General features: G+C 40.0%; 1 protein-coding gene across 6 annotated transcripts in view; it reads left to right on the top strand.

Moving 5' to 3' along the window:
* Positions 1-17523, top strand: part of ZMIZ2 (zinc finger MIZ-type containing 2) — a 698887-nt gene that overhangs the window by 636109 nt on the left and 45255 nt on the right. For all 6 annotated transcript variants that reach the window (XM_044084229.1, XM_044084228.1, XM_044084227.1 and 3 more), the window contains 2 exons: positions 1105-1277; positions 14172-14420. In XM_044084229.1, the coding sequence (XP_043940164.1) occupies positions 1105-1277; positions 14172-14420 (422 nt within the window). The remainder of the gene's footprint in view (positions 1-1104; positions 1278-14171; positions 14421-17523) is intronic.

Below are 17523 nucleotides of genomic sequence, written 5' to 3'. Positions count from 1 at the left end.
GTGCCATTTTAAAGGGGCACATCTGGAACTGAGGTGGGGTAATGACAAGGTGGAGACAGATTTTTTTATATTTATTAGAACAAAGTACGCTTCTGCTTTGCAGGTGAATGTTTTTGTTATTTAATGACTGAACACCTGCAAATGTCCATCCTGAGAAACCAGCTACTGAGAGACTGGACAAGTCCAGAGTCACTGCTGAAGTGTGTGCACATTTTGAGTACACAGGGGACTAGGAGAGTTCTAGTTAAATCAGACTTATCAGAGACTGAATACTGGTAAATTATCATTTACAACTAACTTTATAAGAGGTTTAACCCTGGAAGTGAGTCATAATAGTGAGCATGTAGGGTAAGAATGTATGACAAGTGGACAGGGAGATTTTTTATGCATTAAAACTAAATCAGTCTTGTAGTTGAGTTGACAAAAAAACGCGGTGGTACAGCGGTAGCATTGTTGTCACACAGCAAGAGGTTCTCCTGTTCGATTTTCAGCTGGAGTGCTGTGTGGAGTCTGCATGTCCTCCCCGCATTTGAGTGGCCTCTGAAAGACATGCGTGAATGGGCATGCCTTCGCTGAAGGTTGGGCGTCGGGCTGGCAACTCGGCACCATAAAAATCTACTGCCAGTCATAAGCGGACCGAAGTTCCACTGTGGCGACCCCTAACCAGGAAAAGCCGAAAAGACAAACAAAAAAAGTCTCGTAGTTGACAGTGACTACACATATTTGTTTTTCAAACATTAGCAGTGGCAACTACTGAAAGAAATGGGTACATGCTTTGTATTGGATGTCAATGTATGATCTGCAAATTTCCATGGATTACTGGTGAACTTGGACTGCTGAGCACAAGTCATTATATTGACTGTATGCATGCATGTTAATAAAGAAGTGATTTGTTTTGCTGAAGAGGCAGTCACATGACAGTGATTCAGAGCTGAAGAAAAAGATGTAAAAGCTATATAAAGTCCTACAACTGGATGTCTTAGGACTGAGTGAAAAGGATAAAGTAGTATTTTTTTCCTAGCTTGTGTCTGTCAAGCTGTATCACATATATGACAGAAAAATGTTTCATTGTTTTTGTATTTCTCTTTTGATTTATTTTTTCAGATTCCAGTTATCCTGGACAAGGAAGCTTCCCTGATGGCTTACCTGCTAACACTGCCAGTACTCCAACACTACCAGAGTTCGCAGCAGGGCCTCCCCCAATTTCCTATCAGCCAGACATTCCTAGTGGCCCCTTAACTCCAGACAAACCCTTAGCACCTTCCATGCAAGGCCAGGTAAGAGACTTTTCTTAAAATTGCGTTTTGAGCCACAGCATTAAAAAGTTTTGTTACAGAAAGGGTCATGGTAAAAGTGTGAAAAGAATTTTAGTTAATTTTTAATTAGTTAGTAACGTATAATAGAGATGAGGCAAAGCACTGAAGACATACCGGGTATGCTTAACTATGCTTAAAGTGTGAGAAAAAATGAAAGTGCTGTTGTTAAGTTTGACATTTCAGTTCTTTTCTACCTTCATGACAGTTTAATATATTTTCATATTTGTAAGAGGGAAAGACTGTACTTTGGTCATGAGAAAGGCAGTAGGTGTACTACCCCCCTTTCTCCTTTTTAATACAAAATGTCTATGGTTTGGGATAATGGTTGGGGGATGTCACAGAACTGCACAAAGTAGATTTTCTTTGCATTTTTTATATAAAAAAAAACTTGTGTCTTGGTTAAGGTAAAGCCATCATTCCTCTTTAAACAAGTTAAAGTAAGATTTTAAGTAACAAAAAGCCCTGCCAGTATTCCTAATAATGCATATATCCCGGTGTACTAGTCACTTGAAACATTGGCAAAGCAAATACATAGACCAACTGACTCAGATAGAACCAAGTTGGGAGTCGTGCCCCTAAGAAAGTGGAAGGAACGAGAAGGGCCCATCCTTTTCTTCTCCAGTTCACCATTTCTTGGTGAAAATCACTTTATGCCTGACGTGGAAATAATGCAAAGAATCTCCGTGTACAACTGAAGACACGTGGCAAGTGTGGAGCTGGCCGTAAACTGGAAGCAACTTCACTAATTCTTTTAGGGCTTCCCTGTTCGTGGTTCAGTTTAAAGTGCACAACGGTAGAAGTTGCCAATTGCAGGTAAATGAGCTGTGACTTGCTGATTGGGATGTGACTTTTTTCTTTGCGGTTGTGTGACCATGGGCTTAGTATATTTTAGCAAGATGGGGTAGTGAGGTAACTTTTTTTATTATATTTTACACCCAGATTAACCTATAACAAGTTGTGTTCATTCATTTCTAAACTTTATTTGAAAGAACTTGGTGATTCATGATGGAACCATGGAAGCATTTTGTGCTCTGGAAACTTGATGAAATGCAAAACTAGTGTTCCCTGAACTGGAGTAAAACAAAACATTGTACTAAATGTTGTTTTTTTTTTTTTCTTTTCAAAGGGAGCAAAGTTTAGACTGGTACATGTGTAGATCTGTTCCAGTGAACTTCAGGGGGGTAGACATGACTCATACTAATTACTCTTTGAGTTGCTGAAGTAGCAGTAATTGTATGTTGCCCACAACAAGTCCCTGACTTTGCAAGAGTCCTGTTCATAAGCAGTGTGCTACCTAATTAGGTAGCATACAGACTCATCTTCTGAGGTGGCTAGCTTGATTTTCTGGAACTGTCTGAATTAAAGCCACTAACACACACACACACACACACACACACACACACACACACACACACACACACACACACGCACACGCACACATACACACTTAGAAGACAGCCTCACTATAAAGAGATGGTAAGGCACTGTAGAACAAGATAAAGATTAAAAAATGCATGGAAGTGCATTTTGAGACTACCTAAATGGAGCCATATATGTACCACTGAACTAGGCATCTACCCTATACATCAAAGGCAGTAGAAATTATGTGCCTGCATTCAGTAGGCTGCTGATGCAGCATGAATGCAATGAGATTAAACTCTTTAATGGAACTTCAGGTGAAAAGAGAATGAGACAGAACAAAGGAAACAAGCTTCCCTCTAAGCGTTAAAGTGAAGTCCAGTAGTTCGGAGGTGAACAAGATTTTGGATATAGACAGATGTTCCCACATTAAGGCATCTGTTCTCCAAGTAGACTCCAGTAACAGGGTTTACAAACAGTGGAAGACAGTGACTATTACAATGCACTGCACTTTAAGGCCGTCTTTTACATCTAATCAGAAAGACAGGAATTCAGGGGTAGGGAATGACATAGGCTCTCATGTAATGCTGATAAATGAGAATCTGATGCAGGTGGGTCACATTCTGCTGGTTTTTCTAGGGGACTGTCATAATTTTTTGGAGTCCAAGTCAACAGCTGAGGATGCCTCTAAGCTGGAATAGTGACCTTGACATACAAGCAGCGCTGTTCGTATTTATACATTTATTTATATTGCATTTGTACACTATTTATTTTATATGTTTATAAATTTTATATCTATGTTTATATTTATTTAAATTTTTAATGTATTATATAAATTTATATTTTTATATATGTTATTAATGGAAATCATTTGGTGACCACTGGAAAAACTGAGAAAAGTGTGGCTGTGGTTGACTATTCAGCTTTAGAAACTGAAGTATGAAATCAAAAGCTGTGTTATTAAAGCAAAGATGAGAAAAACGTTAATTACAAGGATGTAATGCAAAACATGTTTGTCAATTTAAATAAATGGGTGTTTTAACTGCTAGCTAGTTACTTTTTAATGGTTACCTCTTATATTCTCGAAAGCCGACAATGTTGAATCGGACATTGACACGAGAACAGCGAAAGTGCAGAACTTCGAACGGGTAAACAGAAATCTCCATAAGGGGAGATTTACATTTACTTCAATGTAGTGCAGTCTCGGAGTTGGTAGTGGGGTGTGTGAGGCCGCAGCCCCCCACGTGGGGGATGTTGCCTACACCCTTTATATTTTCTTTTTTTTTTATTTATTTTTTTGGAATATTTGAAATTTTAATGGTTCAGTCATTAAAGGTCGATCTTTAGTGATTCGAACCATTAAATTCTCGATGTTCTAATATAGACCCCTTTTTAATGTTGCATTTGAATTTTGCATAAATGTTTACAGTACAGTTCATTTTAATGAAACGTAATGAGTGTATGTTTCTTAAACTGTTAACTCAAATTTTGGATTGTCATCTGTATGTACTCTGGACTGTGATTTTTAGTCAATTAGTCTTTTTGTCTCATTATGCTGAGATTTATAACCATTCATTTCAAACTGATTCAGATTTAGTGACTCTGCAGTCGTTTAACTTAAAGTTGTTCATTCAACTAAATGTAACATTGCTCGATCTTTCAATGCCTACATACTCATGTAGTGATCTTAAAGCAAAACTATAGCAGAGGAACCAAGTGTAGGTCAGTGTAAAGCCACCAACTCTAACATTTGATAATGCCTTCATATCCCTGAGACATCTTTATCAGAAACAAAGCTCACTTGTATGTTTTCATCTGGGAAAATCAAGCCTCTTCCTTTTCCAGTTCCAAATGGAAGCAGGCTGTTTTAGCAGGGTTTATGTTTACTCATTAAAGGTTCTTTCCTTGAACCGCTGATGAGTGAAAACAACACATCAAACGTTTATTAATCGTATGTTCACTTCAGCGAATGTGTGAGATGGGGAAAGTGACTAGTTGGCCAACATTTTCCAGTCTCACACACCACAGTATTTCAAACCCACTTAAGTGGAAGGCTGCACCCCCCCCCCCACACCCTCCTAACTATATATACCAACTCCGAGGTTGCACTACTGTGTGTAAAAGTGAAAATTTCCTGATGTTGGGCAACTACTTCTTCATGTCACACTGTCACTGAAGTGAAAATTCGATTAATGAACATTTGATGTGTTTTCGCTCAATGGAGGTTCGAGGAAAGAACCTTCGATGACTAAACATAGACCTGCTTTACCAGACAAACTACCCTTATGTTATTCAGTTACATAATCAGTGACACCAGTTATGATGTGTGTGAGCAGCAGTGCTGAAGCCTTCAGACAGCAAGTCCTTTCATTTTTGCTGACAAACCTTATGGAAATTTTGCCTGTAGTGCCACCTTCTTAACCCTCCATCCATTCTGCTGTCAAAGTATAGCTTCATCAGGGATGTTGATATTAGTTCTTCAAACTTCCATCACGTGAAAGCCCAGGGTGGGAGGACTTCACTCTAATTCTTCTGCTTAATCAAGGTACCCCACCACAACCACCTGTAACATTTCTGTTAATCCTAACATCATGCAGTGACACAGAGTTTAATAAATCAACTGTCAGTTTAGCAAATGTAGATATTCTTATTTGTCACTATTTTATATCACGCTTTAGTCATTTACAACATCCTACTTGTGCTACAAACGTCCCCAACCATTCAAAAACCCTAGTCTAACACTGTTAGCCCCATCTTATTAATTTAAATGTGAAACAATACAGACACTACATGCACTGTATACAAAAATAAAACTTGTAAACCCTTCAAAATCAGTTATACCTACTTAACTCAAAGTAAATACTAGAAATTAAATCAGTAGTTACATAAACAAAAAAAAATCAAGATTGAAGTAGTAACGTAAAGAATGAACCACAATCTCACTGTCAGGAATCAGCAATACCCACAAGTTGGACTCCACAAAAAGTAGCAAAAATTAACATTAAGATAACTGAACAGCACATTACACACCAACTAGTGTAAAAGAAATCTCAGCTGCACTACCTGCAAAAAAAAAGCACTAAATCACTAAACTAAGGCTTACCTTAGAAGGTCATTTAGAAAAAAACAGTCATTAGAAAGTCCATTCCTAAAAAAAAAAAAAAAACTGTGCATTCGTAAATAAAGCTCTACTCAGCAGACAAGTTATGCAGTTATTATAGCTCACAAAAATGAATGAGAAACAGCAACATAATGCAAAATATTGGATACATGGAATATATGATAACACAATTTGACTAAGACAGGAAATTTCTGGTACTAAAAGATTAAGGAGCCCAATTTTCTGACCCATTATTTTGCCATTCAGTGTTATGTGTGTGGGATACACAGACATACAGTCTGAAATGAGGCTAGCCAGGACCCTGCTACCAAAACATGGGTTATGAGCTCTACTGCTTACCTACTCCTCTGTCGTTTTTTAAATGAAGTGATGGCTGCTTTTATAGTCTTCCTCAGCTACCCTTACATAGACAGAAGGATTTATTGCTCATACATCTCATGTCATCATTTAGTTTCAAAGCCATGTAGTTATTATTTCTGGTGTTCTGATTATGTGAATTAGATCTGACCTGTAGTGTTGCTGCAGCCTGATCATTGGAACACTGAAACATTATGATCCAATAGATCATAGGTAGGTATTAGGCGTGCACTTCACATGACCATCAGTGAGCCTAGCCCAAATTCCACATTGCCCTAATGCAGTCTCCTGTAGTCTTTCCTGAACTCATAAGAACTCCACTCAACAACCATCCAGCCTCTCCAAGTTGTCATGCAGACTTTCCTTATTTCCCCTTTCTTGGAAGAGAAGAGTCAGCCATGAGGGACTTACAGCTTGTAAGTCGGATAACCTGCCTTTGACCTGAGCTCATTCCTGAAGTTATGGCTCTGGTGGCACAGGTAAGTGTCCTGTCTCTGTGCACCAGCAAGCTAACAGCTGGGGAAGAGGTCATAATTTGAATGGAAACAAATTAACATTGTTTATTATGGAAGTTCTCCCAAAGGCATGTAGACAACTCTGTATGTGCGTGTGTGTGCATGTGCGTGTGTGTGTGTGTGTGTGTGCGTGTGTGTGTGTGTGTGTGTGTGTGTGTGTGTGTGTGTGTGTGTGTGTGTGTGTGTCTGTCTGTATATATCCTGCAATGGGCTGATGTATGTCCAGGATTATTTTACTGCCTTACACCTTATGAGTTTCTCGGATACACCCTGGCTTCCCTGTAACTTAACTAGGGTCAAGCCAGCGCAGGAAAAAAATGAGTAAATGGAATTAAAATGACTGAAATGAACTGCCTTGTTTGATTTTCTAGTATTCTTGCAGGTTAACATCTGTCTTTGTCTTAGAGTTGCTTATTTTGTGAGCTCATTGTATTGACGTGATGTTTTACATCAATAGTTCTATTTTTGGTATTTAATTTCCTTTCCTTTCATACTTTATCTTTTTCTTCCTCTCCCCATTAACCGTCATCCTTTTCCTACCCACTGATCAGCCTTTTCCACATCTTAATGACTATAGCCTTAGTGGGAACAAAAGGCTGTCATAGAGGACTGTAGCCCATGAAAGTGGGATATTTTGCCCTAACCCTCTCTCCCCAGCAGTGATAAAACCTCCTCCCAAAGTAGGACCCCACAGCATTGGACCCTTTAGTAAATGCATGCTTCCTGTACTTCTCAACCTCTTAAAGCAAGAAATCTGGACAAAGGCACAAATAATGAGGGTACAAAGGCCCAAAATAGGGACAGTTTTTAAATATTGCTCTTATAAACTTAGAAAGTTGATAAAATAACAGGTTTTGCATTAGCGTGAATTTTTCTGAAGGAGATGAAGTTTGAAACTCAAAACGTCTGTCAGTATATTCTGACTTTGATCCTCAATGATTTGCGAACGACTTACCAGAAAAACACAATTTTATAAGAAATAGACGAAAATATGAGGCAAAAATCTATACATTCTGCGAAAATCCAGATAGTTGAGAGGTGCAATTCTTCCACATACTTGCATATCCACAACCGCAACGTATACTTTTTGTGACAGGCTAAAGGCACCTCACTCTTTCCCTGTTGTCTGTGCTGCTGTATTATCTCAAGGCCTCCACCAGATGGCAGTAGCACATCAGTGTGCTGGACTGACTCCCTCTCCACAGCATGTATGAATGATAATGATGGCTGTTCACTGCCATCCATCCTGGCTGACTCCACCAGTGTCTGAATTGAGCTCCGGTTCTCTGTTATCATTTTATGTGCCATTGAGAACTAAATATGCATACTGCATAACAGGCTGTCTTTTATTGGCACAATGACTTTGATATGCTACTCCTCCTTTTATTCCTGTTTAGGGAATATTGGACAGTTCTGACACAGCCTTGCACTGTAGTGTGTAGTAACTGAATTTCAGTTTGTTACAGTGCTATATATTTCTGTATCGCGGTGGTGGTGCTGCGGTAGCGTTGTCGCCTCACAGTAAGACGCTGTCCGGTTCGATTCTCAGCTAGAGCGTCTTCTGCGTGGAGACATGCGTGAATGGGCATACCTTCGTTGAAGGTTATGCGTGAGGGCTGGTAACTCGGCACGTAAAAATCAACTACCAATCATTAGCAGACCGGAGTTCCGCTGTGGTGACCCCTAACTGGGAAAAGCCGAAAGACACAAACAAACAAACAGTGCTATATATTTCTGTATGCTTTAAACTGTATACATTTGTATCTTAGCTAGTTAATTTGCCATTAGCTCAGCAGTTTAACAATGATTGCTTTCTGTAATACAGCTATTACTGGTGTCTGCTCTTGGAACAGCAGTATTATGATTCTGAATGTGTTAGCTTTTAAGAGATCCTAATCATGCATCAGTACTGTGGACAGTATGAAAGATTGTGTCACTGCATTGCTACAACTGCTTCCTATCACACAGCCATTTTTTCAAAGTTTGTGCTGGAAACATGCACATTCCTTAAATGCATATCTTTAGTATCTCCCATCACTTCTTCTGAAACAGGCTGGCATATAGATGGCATAGTCTGGGAAAGCACCAAGTGAATGTGATTGACAGGACTGGTGGGGTATCTGTTGTTAATATTAAAAAGGTGGGATTGATCATTGTAAACATTTCAGTGAGCTGGCCATTTAGATTAAGATGGAGTTTTGTGGTTCATTTAATTTTTCTAACCATTTGGTGAGTTGAGGCTGTTAGGACAAGGAGGAAGTGGGCAAAGTATGGAAACAAGGCAGGGGAAGAGGTGGGTGAGGTGTATGGGGTACGAGTCAGAAATGTGGCTCAGTAATTTGTAGTACCTGCTGGCAATTTGAATATCATGAAAGAAAAGCTCACCACAGGTGATCCTGGAAAGGGTAAGGAGTCATAGAAGGGGATGCATTATGGGAAAGGTAAGGAGTCATAGGAGGGGATGAATCATGGGAGTGAGAGGGTTAAATGTAGAGAGGAATCTAGTTAAGAGGAATAGGACATGACGGAAGAGAAAGCCAAAACGTAAGCAGATGTACTATCAGCTGGATTGGGAATTAAAAGCAAGTGAAGGATGGTACAATGGAGGAGGTGATAGGAAGTAATAATGTTTATAAGACTGGTAGTCATAACAGAGAGTAGCGGGAAGGGAACTGATAGAACAGGTGAACTGACAGAGGGCATGGTGAAGGGTAAGGTAGGTAGAGGAGGTAAGAGTTTATGGAGGGTTGGGAGAGTACGACTAAGTTTGTGGTGAGAAGGAAAGGTGAACATAGAAGTTGTTAGTTCAACAGAGAAGATGAATAATCCCTTATAGAGGGACAGAGGATGGGGATACTCCATTTCTAAATAATTTAGTTGCTGGGATGTAGGCAGGGAGACATGCTGCTTGGGGTGCATGGAACCTGTTACGAGTGGTGTAGTTGGGGAGGAGGTGATAGATTGGTTGTTGTAGATTCCATTACTAATCAGTCAGGTGGTGCTGGCTGGCCTAGTTTAGTGCATGTGAGGATAATGCTGGATGTAACACTGGCTAAGGAAAAACAACTGTTAAGTGAAGTGGGGTCTAGGTGCAGAGTAAAGGCCATGTATAATAATAGAGGTGGATACTAATGACTAGTGTGAAAAAAGTAGTTCTGAGGACTGAGGCTCTTAAGATTAGTTATAACAAGCTGGATAGTTTATTAGCTTTGTCAGAAGTACTTCTAGTGCCTAAGGCTAGTAGAGGAAAGAAAGACGGGAAGGCCAGAGCAGTGTAACTGTTGTCCGAGGGAATGGTCAGGGAGAAGGGAACATATGGTTATTGCAGGTAGGAGTAACTTAGGAGGTTGGCTTATTTTCAGTAAAGATGGAATGAGGTCATTTTAGCAATAAGGGGATATCAATGTGAAAATACATATTTAAGAGTTACATAAAGGGTCTTTTTGTTTAAACTAATATGGCAGCAGGACAGGGCTGGGTTCATAGTGCAAGATGAGGTATGTATGGATAGTTGTATTGCTGGAGATGCGGTTGGGAAGAAGTTATGAAAGGAGGACGGTAAGGAAGGGTTAGAATACATAATGTATGTCGGATGTTGTTGTGTAAGCAATTTAGAAAGAAAAATAGAGGAGCTGGAATTAGGCAGGAATGTCATAGTAAGCACAGAGGAAACATAGGCCAATGCTGAAAGAAAGTGGAATATAGGGGTGCTCAGATTTGGGGGGTTAGACGTGATAAGTTAAGTAAGGGTGGAGGGAATCACAGTGTACAGAGGACTGGGGTCACATGTAACATGTTGGAAAATGAGAAGTGGGTGGAATGGAGAGATGTGAGAAGAGGAGGGGGTGGAATGGAGAGATGTGAGAAGAGGGGGTGGAATGGAGAGACGTGAGAAGAGGAGGGGGTGGAATGGAGAGACGTGAGAAGAGGAGGGGGTGGAATGGAGAGATGTGAGAAGAGGAGGGGGTGGAATGGAGAGATGTGAGAAGAGGAGGGGTGGAATGGAGAGATGTGAGAAGAGGAAGGAGTATGGATAATGTTAACTTTATGGCAGTAAAGCAAGGAGACAGAGGAGAGAACTGGTGGACTAATGCTTCTCAAAGACCTGCATACCCAAGTGTAAAAGAACACAATTTGAGGATAGACATAAAATGTGGTAACAGGAAAATTCTGATAGTAATGGGTAATTTAATTTACCAGAACCAAATGGGAGTATTATTATGTCAAGTGAAGGGAAAGACAACAGAATGTAAAGGTTTTACTGTGGAAGATTTATTTCAGCAGGTTGAGAAGCTAGCTAGAAAGGGTGGGATTTTGGATATTGCACTGAGTAGGGGTAATGGATTGGCTAATTTTGAGCTTAAGAAGAATATGTCAGGTGTAAGGGTGTCATTCATTCATTTGTTGTTTCTCCATTATGTGCTTTATCCTTTTTAAGGTTATGGGAAGTTGGAACCTGTTCTGGCAAGCAGTGACCATAGACAAACAACCAGTCTTGGACAGGTGCATATCCATCACAGTTGACATACACATGCTCACGCACTACGTACAACTGCATTTGAAAGGATTGCCAATATACATAGTATATATCATCAACTGCCATATAATTTTATGTAATTCCTTGCCATAGTACTGTTTCATTGTGGGAGGAGTATTTGACAGTACATAAGTTTTATTGTTATAACAACATAGCAGGTAGCACCTAATATTTAAGACCTAGGTGTACATGTGTGTATACTGTTTTACTGTTAATTTCTTGTTTATTTTTCTGTTATATATTTTGTTCTTTGAACTGTAATGTTTATATAGAGCATCTATTCTTGCTTTTTGGCCTGAGCTGTACCTGAAAACTATCCTTGGACCAGTGTACCAGCCCAGTTAAATGATAGCTAGCAACCTAGGTAGCTAGATAGATGTATTTTTGAAATGTAGAAGGAATGTCTGCAGCTAAGAACCAAGAACTGTATGTCAGGAGTTCTAACCTTTGTACAACTGTCCCTCCCTAACAGGGGAAGAAGATGACGGAAAATTGTTCATATAGGTGAGGAGAAGTTAGGTAACTGGGTAAATAAGTAGGGGGGTAATTAAAAATGCAACATACAGTGCTATAGAAAGGGTCTCCTTACGAATAAGAAGATAGTGAGAGTGAGGAAAGGACTTTCATCTTTGAAGAAGGATGTCAGGAAGGTGGAGAACTAGTACAGGGACAAATATTAGCAGGCAAAGAAGAAGAGGTGAAAGGGGGGCTGACATGAAGTGAGAGAATGATCTGGCTCAATATAAGGGAAAAATATCTTTTATGTATAAAGGGAATATGGTAGGGATTTAAAAAGCAAGTAAACAGGCAGAAATTGTAAAGACTTTTTCATATGCCTTTACTAAGAAAAATGAGATGGAGTTTGTTTTAGACTGTGAAAGGTAGGCAGTTCAGGAATTTAAAGAGTTGAATGTGGAGAAGGCATTTCAGGCCTTAAAGACAGATAAGACATAAGTGCCAAATGATCTGCCTATAGGATCCTGAAACCCGTAACACTGATTTTGGCAGGTTGTTTTGACACTGTTCTACAGCTTCTTAAATGAAGCAGTACTTGGAGGATTAGAAAAAGGCAATGCAGCACTGGTGCTCTTGTGTCTTGGAGAATTGCAAGTAGACAAATTAATTTGATTATTTTGGAAAGAAAGGTTATGGAAATGGTTTTGGGGAGTAGACAAAATGTTGGTAATGAATTACAAAAGGAGGACCAGCATGGCTCCTCAGTGGGAGAGAAGTTGGCAAACTAATTTGTTGCAGTTTTATTTATTTACATTTTGTCTGTTTCTGCTCTGACCTCTGGTTTGACCACAGGCATCCTGCCAGTTTTGCCAGTTTGGTCTATTCATTCACATTTTGATCGAGGCAGAGTCCTACAGTCCATGTGCTCCTTCTGGGGATGGTGGATGAAAAGTAGGGGCTGTGCTCTCATCTTTTGCAGGGAATCGGGGAGGGGTTATTTTTAAGCCATAGTACTTCTCACCTTGCATGTCTGTGACATCCTAAGGATTGGTGTGCAATGGGCATATGTCATGGGCATGACTCTCACTTTTGTGAGAGGTATTCCATCAATAGCCATGCCCCCTTGAAGGCAGGCAGCTCTTTTGATCTCTGCTCTGCACAGGGAATTTTATCCAGTGTATGTACTCTGGATGTATGCCATCTGATCCTTTACCTAGAGAGAGGTGAGCTTGCTTCTTTTCATCTTTCCTTTTTATTCCCATTCAGCTCCTGTACTGAGGCCAATAACAGATTTTTTTTCTTTTCATTTGGACTGGTCAAGGTTTTATCCTTTACATCAGTAGAACAGGTGTAATCTGTTAACAGTTTTATGATTGAATGGCTTTAACACTGGGTAAGGTTATTCTGGTGGAAGTAATGTGTGTGTATTTTATTAAGGCCTTTGACTTCATTCCTTAGTGCAATCTGCTGTGGAAGCAGATGTGGATGTATGTGGGTAGGAGAAAGTTTGTAAGTTTGGGGTGACTAGAAATGGTGGTACAAAGACAGTGGTGAAAGTTGTATCTGTACAGAGAACTATGACTAGCGGAGAATAACGGGATCAGTTTTTGGCACTGTCTTTGTTTAATGTGTGTTCCGGGTATTTGGTTTTCAGTGGTAAGATTAATCTGTGAATGGTGCTAAGTTAGTACAGTGTGCAATGGGGAATAAGCCTCTACATTGTTGTGAGAACATCAACAAGATGGTGTGATAGGTAACAGATGGAGTTCAGTAGAGTCAGGTACAGGGTACTAAAATTGGGATATAATTCTGTGTACAGTATGATTTGGTTGGGGATAAGGATCTTACTACAAGCATGTTAGTTACTGGGGTCAGGAATCATCTAGTATAGTACAAGAGAGCAGTGGCTGAGGAAAACAGGATTGAACAGTCGAAATGCTTTTGTATGAAGCACTGGCTAGGCTTTGTGTGGAGTCCACTGTGCAATTATATCAGCCATAAAAAGGCAGGTACTTTAAATTGTTGAAGTGGGTTCAGAGAATGCAGATTAATAATTAAAAGGTTAGATGACATGAAGGGCTTGAAAAGGATGGGTATTCTGGAATTATTTTCACTTAAAAGGTGAACGTAAAGAGAGTGCATGATATGGAAGATATTGGGAGAACTATGAGATGAGAATGAGGGATGTTGGGAGGAAAATCATCATAGGTTTCATTTTAAGTGTATACATTTAGACTAGATGTGAAGTATTTCTTTACTGACTGGGTAATAGATGAAATGAATACATTTTCAAATTGGGTGGTAATCACAGAAGTTTTTGAAAAGGAGTTGGATAGATTAATTGTGGGCAGAGGTGTTTAGGGAGAAGGGTGAGGGGATATATGGGAGGGCAGCTGAATGATGCAAACTCCAACAGTTAGGTAGACTTCTGGCAGCAGTGCATGGAAGTCATTTTTTTTAACCAGTCAGTAGTTTTCATATAATTTCTGCCATGTCTTTTTCTTTCACAGATGCCACAGCCTGGAAGGCTTGACCCAAGTCATGGTGCAATGCAGCAGGGCCTTCATGGTGCTTCTCTGGTTAGTCAGTCTGGTCAACCTCTACACCACCGGAATCCACCGCAGCAGCAGAGGCAACAGATCCAAGCAGTGGTTGTAGGAGGGCCGGGCCATGGAGAGATTACATTCAACCCCTCTGCAGCCATGACAGCACATACTGGAGTGCAGGTTCCAGGGGAAGTCACAGAACAAGCCCTTGATGTAAGTTTAAGAAAAATTCATATTATGCAATCTCCGAAGCTTGCCAGTGCAGTTGTGTTCTCCTGAAGACTTACCAACAGGATGAGCATTATATATTACATGTGCCTTATATGTGTACTTTCATTTTGTTTTAATATGAACAAATTTTACTTAAAAAAAAACTTGGTGTTTGCACTTTGTTTTGAAAGGGCTCTTCACTAGAAGGCTGTTCTAAAATGTTTAGTAGTGGCTGAACAAATGGGAAAAACAAGTTATTCATCCACATAGCATTGTGAGTCATGCAGGCCACCGTGGTTGGGTTTGTCTCAATTACTCTGGCTGTTTACAATGTATAGTGAAGTAACTGAAATTATTTGAAAATAGCTTTTGCTGTAGAGTTTGAAATGATGTGCTCTGCTTCTGTGAGCTCTTTATGCTGTGAGTGAGCAATGTCTCTTTACATTGTACTGAGCATCTTGGGGTTGATAAACAAAATTTGAGTGGAGCTAATGTGCCAAAATTTGAAAGTGGTGCATCAGAAATGTGTCCAGCACTGCCTTCCTTACAGTATTGTGGTATGTATATGCCCAGCTGTGTAACAGTCTCCTAGTGTCCCGATCCCAGCAATCCCTTCACAGTTTTGGCCACTCTGTGGTGTACACGTCCTTTCTGCTTGTTTCCTTTCCTTGTAAGGCCTCCAGATGTGTAACCTGGGAGGATGCACTATGCTTTATTGGAATCCTCCTTTTGCACTCTGCCCTTGACAGCCTGCCGGCTCTGGCCACTGCCCTTCTACACTGCATATTTCATGGGGGTGATTAGTAAGCATATATCATTTTTCTCATCTATCTTGCTTTGGGTTTACTCCACAAAGAATGTTTGATTTCTGTGGTGTTTTTAGTCCAAAGTACATACAGTAAACTCTGTTAACTGGCAACCATGGTGACTGGTAGATGCTGGATAACTGTAGTTTCCAGTTTTTTGAGAGTGGCACGTGGAAGTGTGTGTGAGAGATCGGAGAAAGAAAGAGTGAGTGAATGCATGTATGAAAGCAGAAGAGACTGTGTGGTTGAGCGATGGCAGTGAGTGAATGAATGCATGTGTGAAAGCTGAAGAGACTGTGTGGGTGAGCAATCGGAGTGAGTGACTAGGTGAATGCATGTATGAAAGCAGAAGCGACTGTGTGTGAGAGATCAGAGAGATGTATGAAAACTGAAGAGAGAGAGTTTGTGTGAGAGATCGGAGAGAGAAAGAGTGAGTGAATGGATGTGTGAAAGCAGAAGCGATTGTGTGTCAGAGAATGCCGATTGCTGGAGAGGTTGCTTGAGTTCCGGTTAACTGAGTGTTTACTGTAATCTAACCATTTTTTATTGGTATAAAGGCACTGCTACCTCCTCTGTGGTGCACTGTACACCATGTCCGCACACCCCACCCAGCAGTCTACGAGTACTGTGCCTTTTGTCATGTCATCCTCATACAAACTAATCTTGTTTTCTCAATCCAATGTAATATCTATCACAAATGGAGAAGACTTGCCTACCTTCAGCAAGCTCTGCAGATATAATGTCCAGTTTGCAATGCTTAGAAAAAGCACAGGATGAATGGAATAAGTTACACACATGTCACTTAGGGAGATATTTCTGAAAAAACATCTTTGAAATAGGCTAGATCCATTACAACCCATGCTAGAAAGGTTTTTATTTCTTTATGTATATTATGTATTTATTATTTTTAATTTTGGCACAGCAGGTTGAGAAATTAGAAGAACATTATGACAGTCCTCAGAAATAAGATTCCTTTATTTTGACAACTAAACACTGGTGAAAGTGCGAATAGCACTGCTTTCATCCTTTTAAGGTGAAGTAATGCAGTAAACTTTACCTTCTGCTAAAATGACTACAGTAGCAGTTGTGTGAAGTGATTCAAACTGTAAACATATTTCATGCTGAGCATAAGAGATGAGTCTTTTCCTCAGAGGCTCTTTGTTTTTAAAAAGTAAGTAAATAAAAATGAAAGGCTGACCATGGAGTACAGTCTGCATTTCTTGTGTGCTTTGCATTAACTAATGGACAGCAGACGAGGTAATAATATTTAATAGAATGACCTTTTGCTATTTTCGTTTTCCGTTAGTATTGCACTGTGAAGTGGCTGAGATAAATTTTAACTAAAAAAATAAATAAATAGATGAAACTTGAATTGCAGGAGACTGAAATTCTACAGACCTACAGCTGTAAGTCCAGTAAATGGAAGAATGTTTCTGACTTGTTTGCGTATTTGGAAGCACTACTGTTTGGCAGTATAAATGCGCCCTTTAGATTTTTTTTTAACTTCTAGAACATCTGACACTTATCTTTGAACGCTTCTTAAGTTTGCAGTGAAGGCGATGTGTAACATCCATGCTTGTGTGCTGACTCAGGCAGCAAAGGTTGGACTATAGAACTCAGGCTTGAACTTTGGATATTTACTGCTCAGATGATCAATTGCATTGTGTGGAACACTTGGTACTTCTTTTTGGTACCTTCTGAAGCAGTATTTGTAAAACCTTTAATGTCCCAGTATTCACAAGTTGTACTCCATTTGGTCTACTTCAGGTCTGGAGGTCGTGCACATTGCTTTGGTCACCAGTTTGTTCTTGCAATTTGTGCATTATCGCATCCTAGTGTACATCATGAGGAACTGTGGTGGTGGTGCTGCGGTAGCGTTGTCGCCTCACAGTAAGACGATATCATGTTCAATTCTCAGCTAGAGTGTCTTCTGTGTGGAGACATGCGTGAATGGGCATACCTTCATTGAAGGTTGTGCATCAAGGCCGGCAACTCGGCACGTAAAAATCTACTGCCAATCATTAGCGGACCGGAGTTCCACTGTGGCGACCCCTAACCAGGAAAAGCTGAAAGACAACAACAAAAAAAAAAGTGTACATCATGTGGAAAGCTCCCATATTTCACACTTAAGAAGCAGATTACCTCTACATGTGCCTGCTGCTTGTCAGGTCACAATTTAAAGCAGCCGTTAGTGCTGCCTGTATTGTTTGAGTCTACAGTATGATGTTATTGACTGTGCGATTTAAGGTGCTCACTGTAAGTCTCATGGCCTTAGCAAGGGGCCACTTTATCATAGAGAG

Source organism: Protopterus annectens, chromosome 9.part0 (genome assembly GCF_019279795.1).
Source record: "Protopterus annectens isolate FY-2018-M chromosome 9.part0, PAN1.0, whole genome shotgun sequence".
NCBI classification, from domain to species: domain Eukaryota; kingdom Metazoa; phylum Chordata; order Ceratodontiformes; family Protopteridae; genus Protopterus; species Protopterus annectens.
Note: the sequence above shows the minus strand (reverse complement) of the source record. Positions and strands in the feature narration are given on the sequence as shown.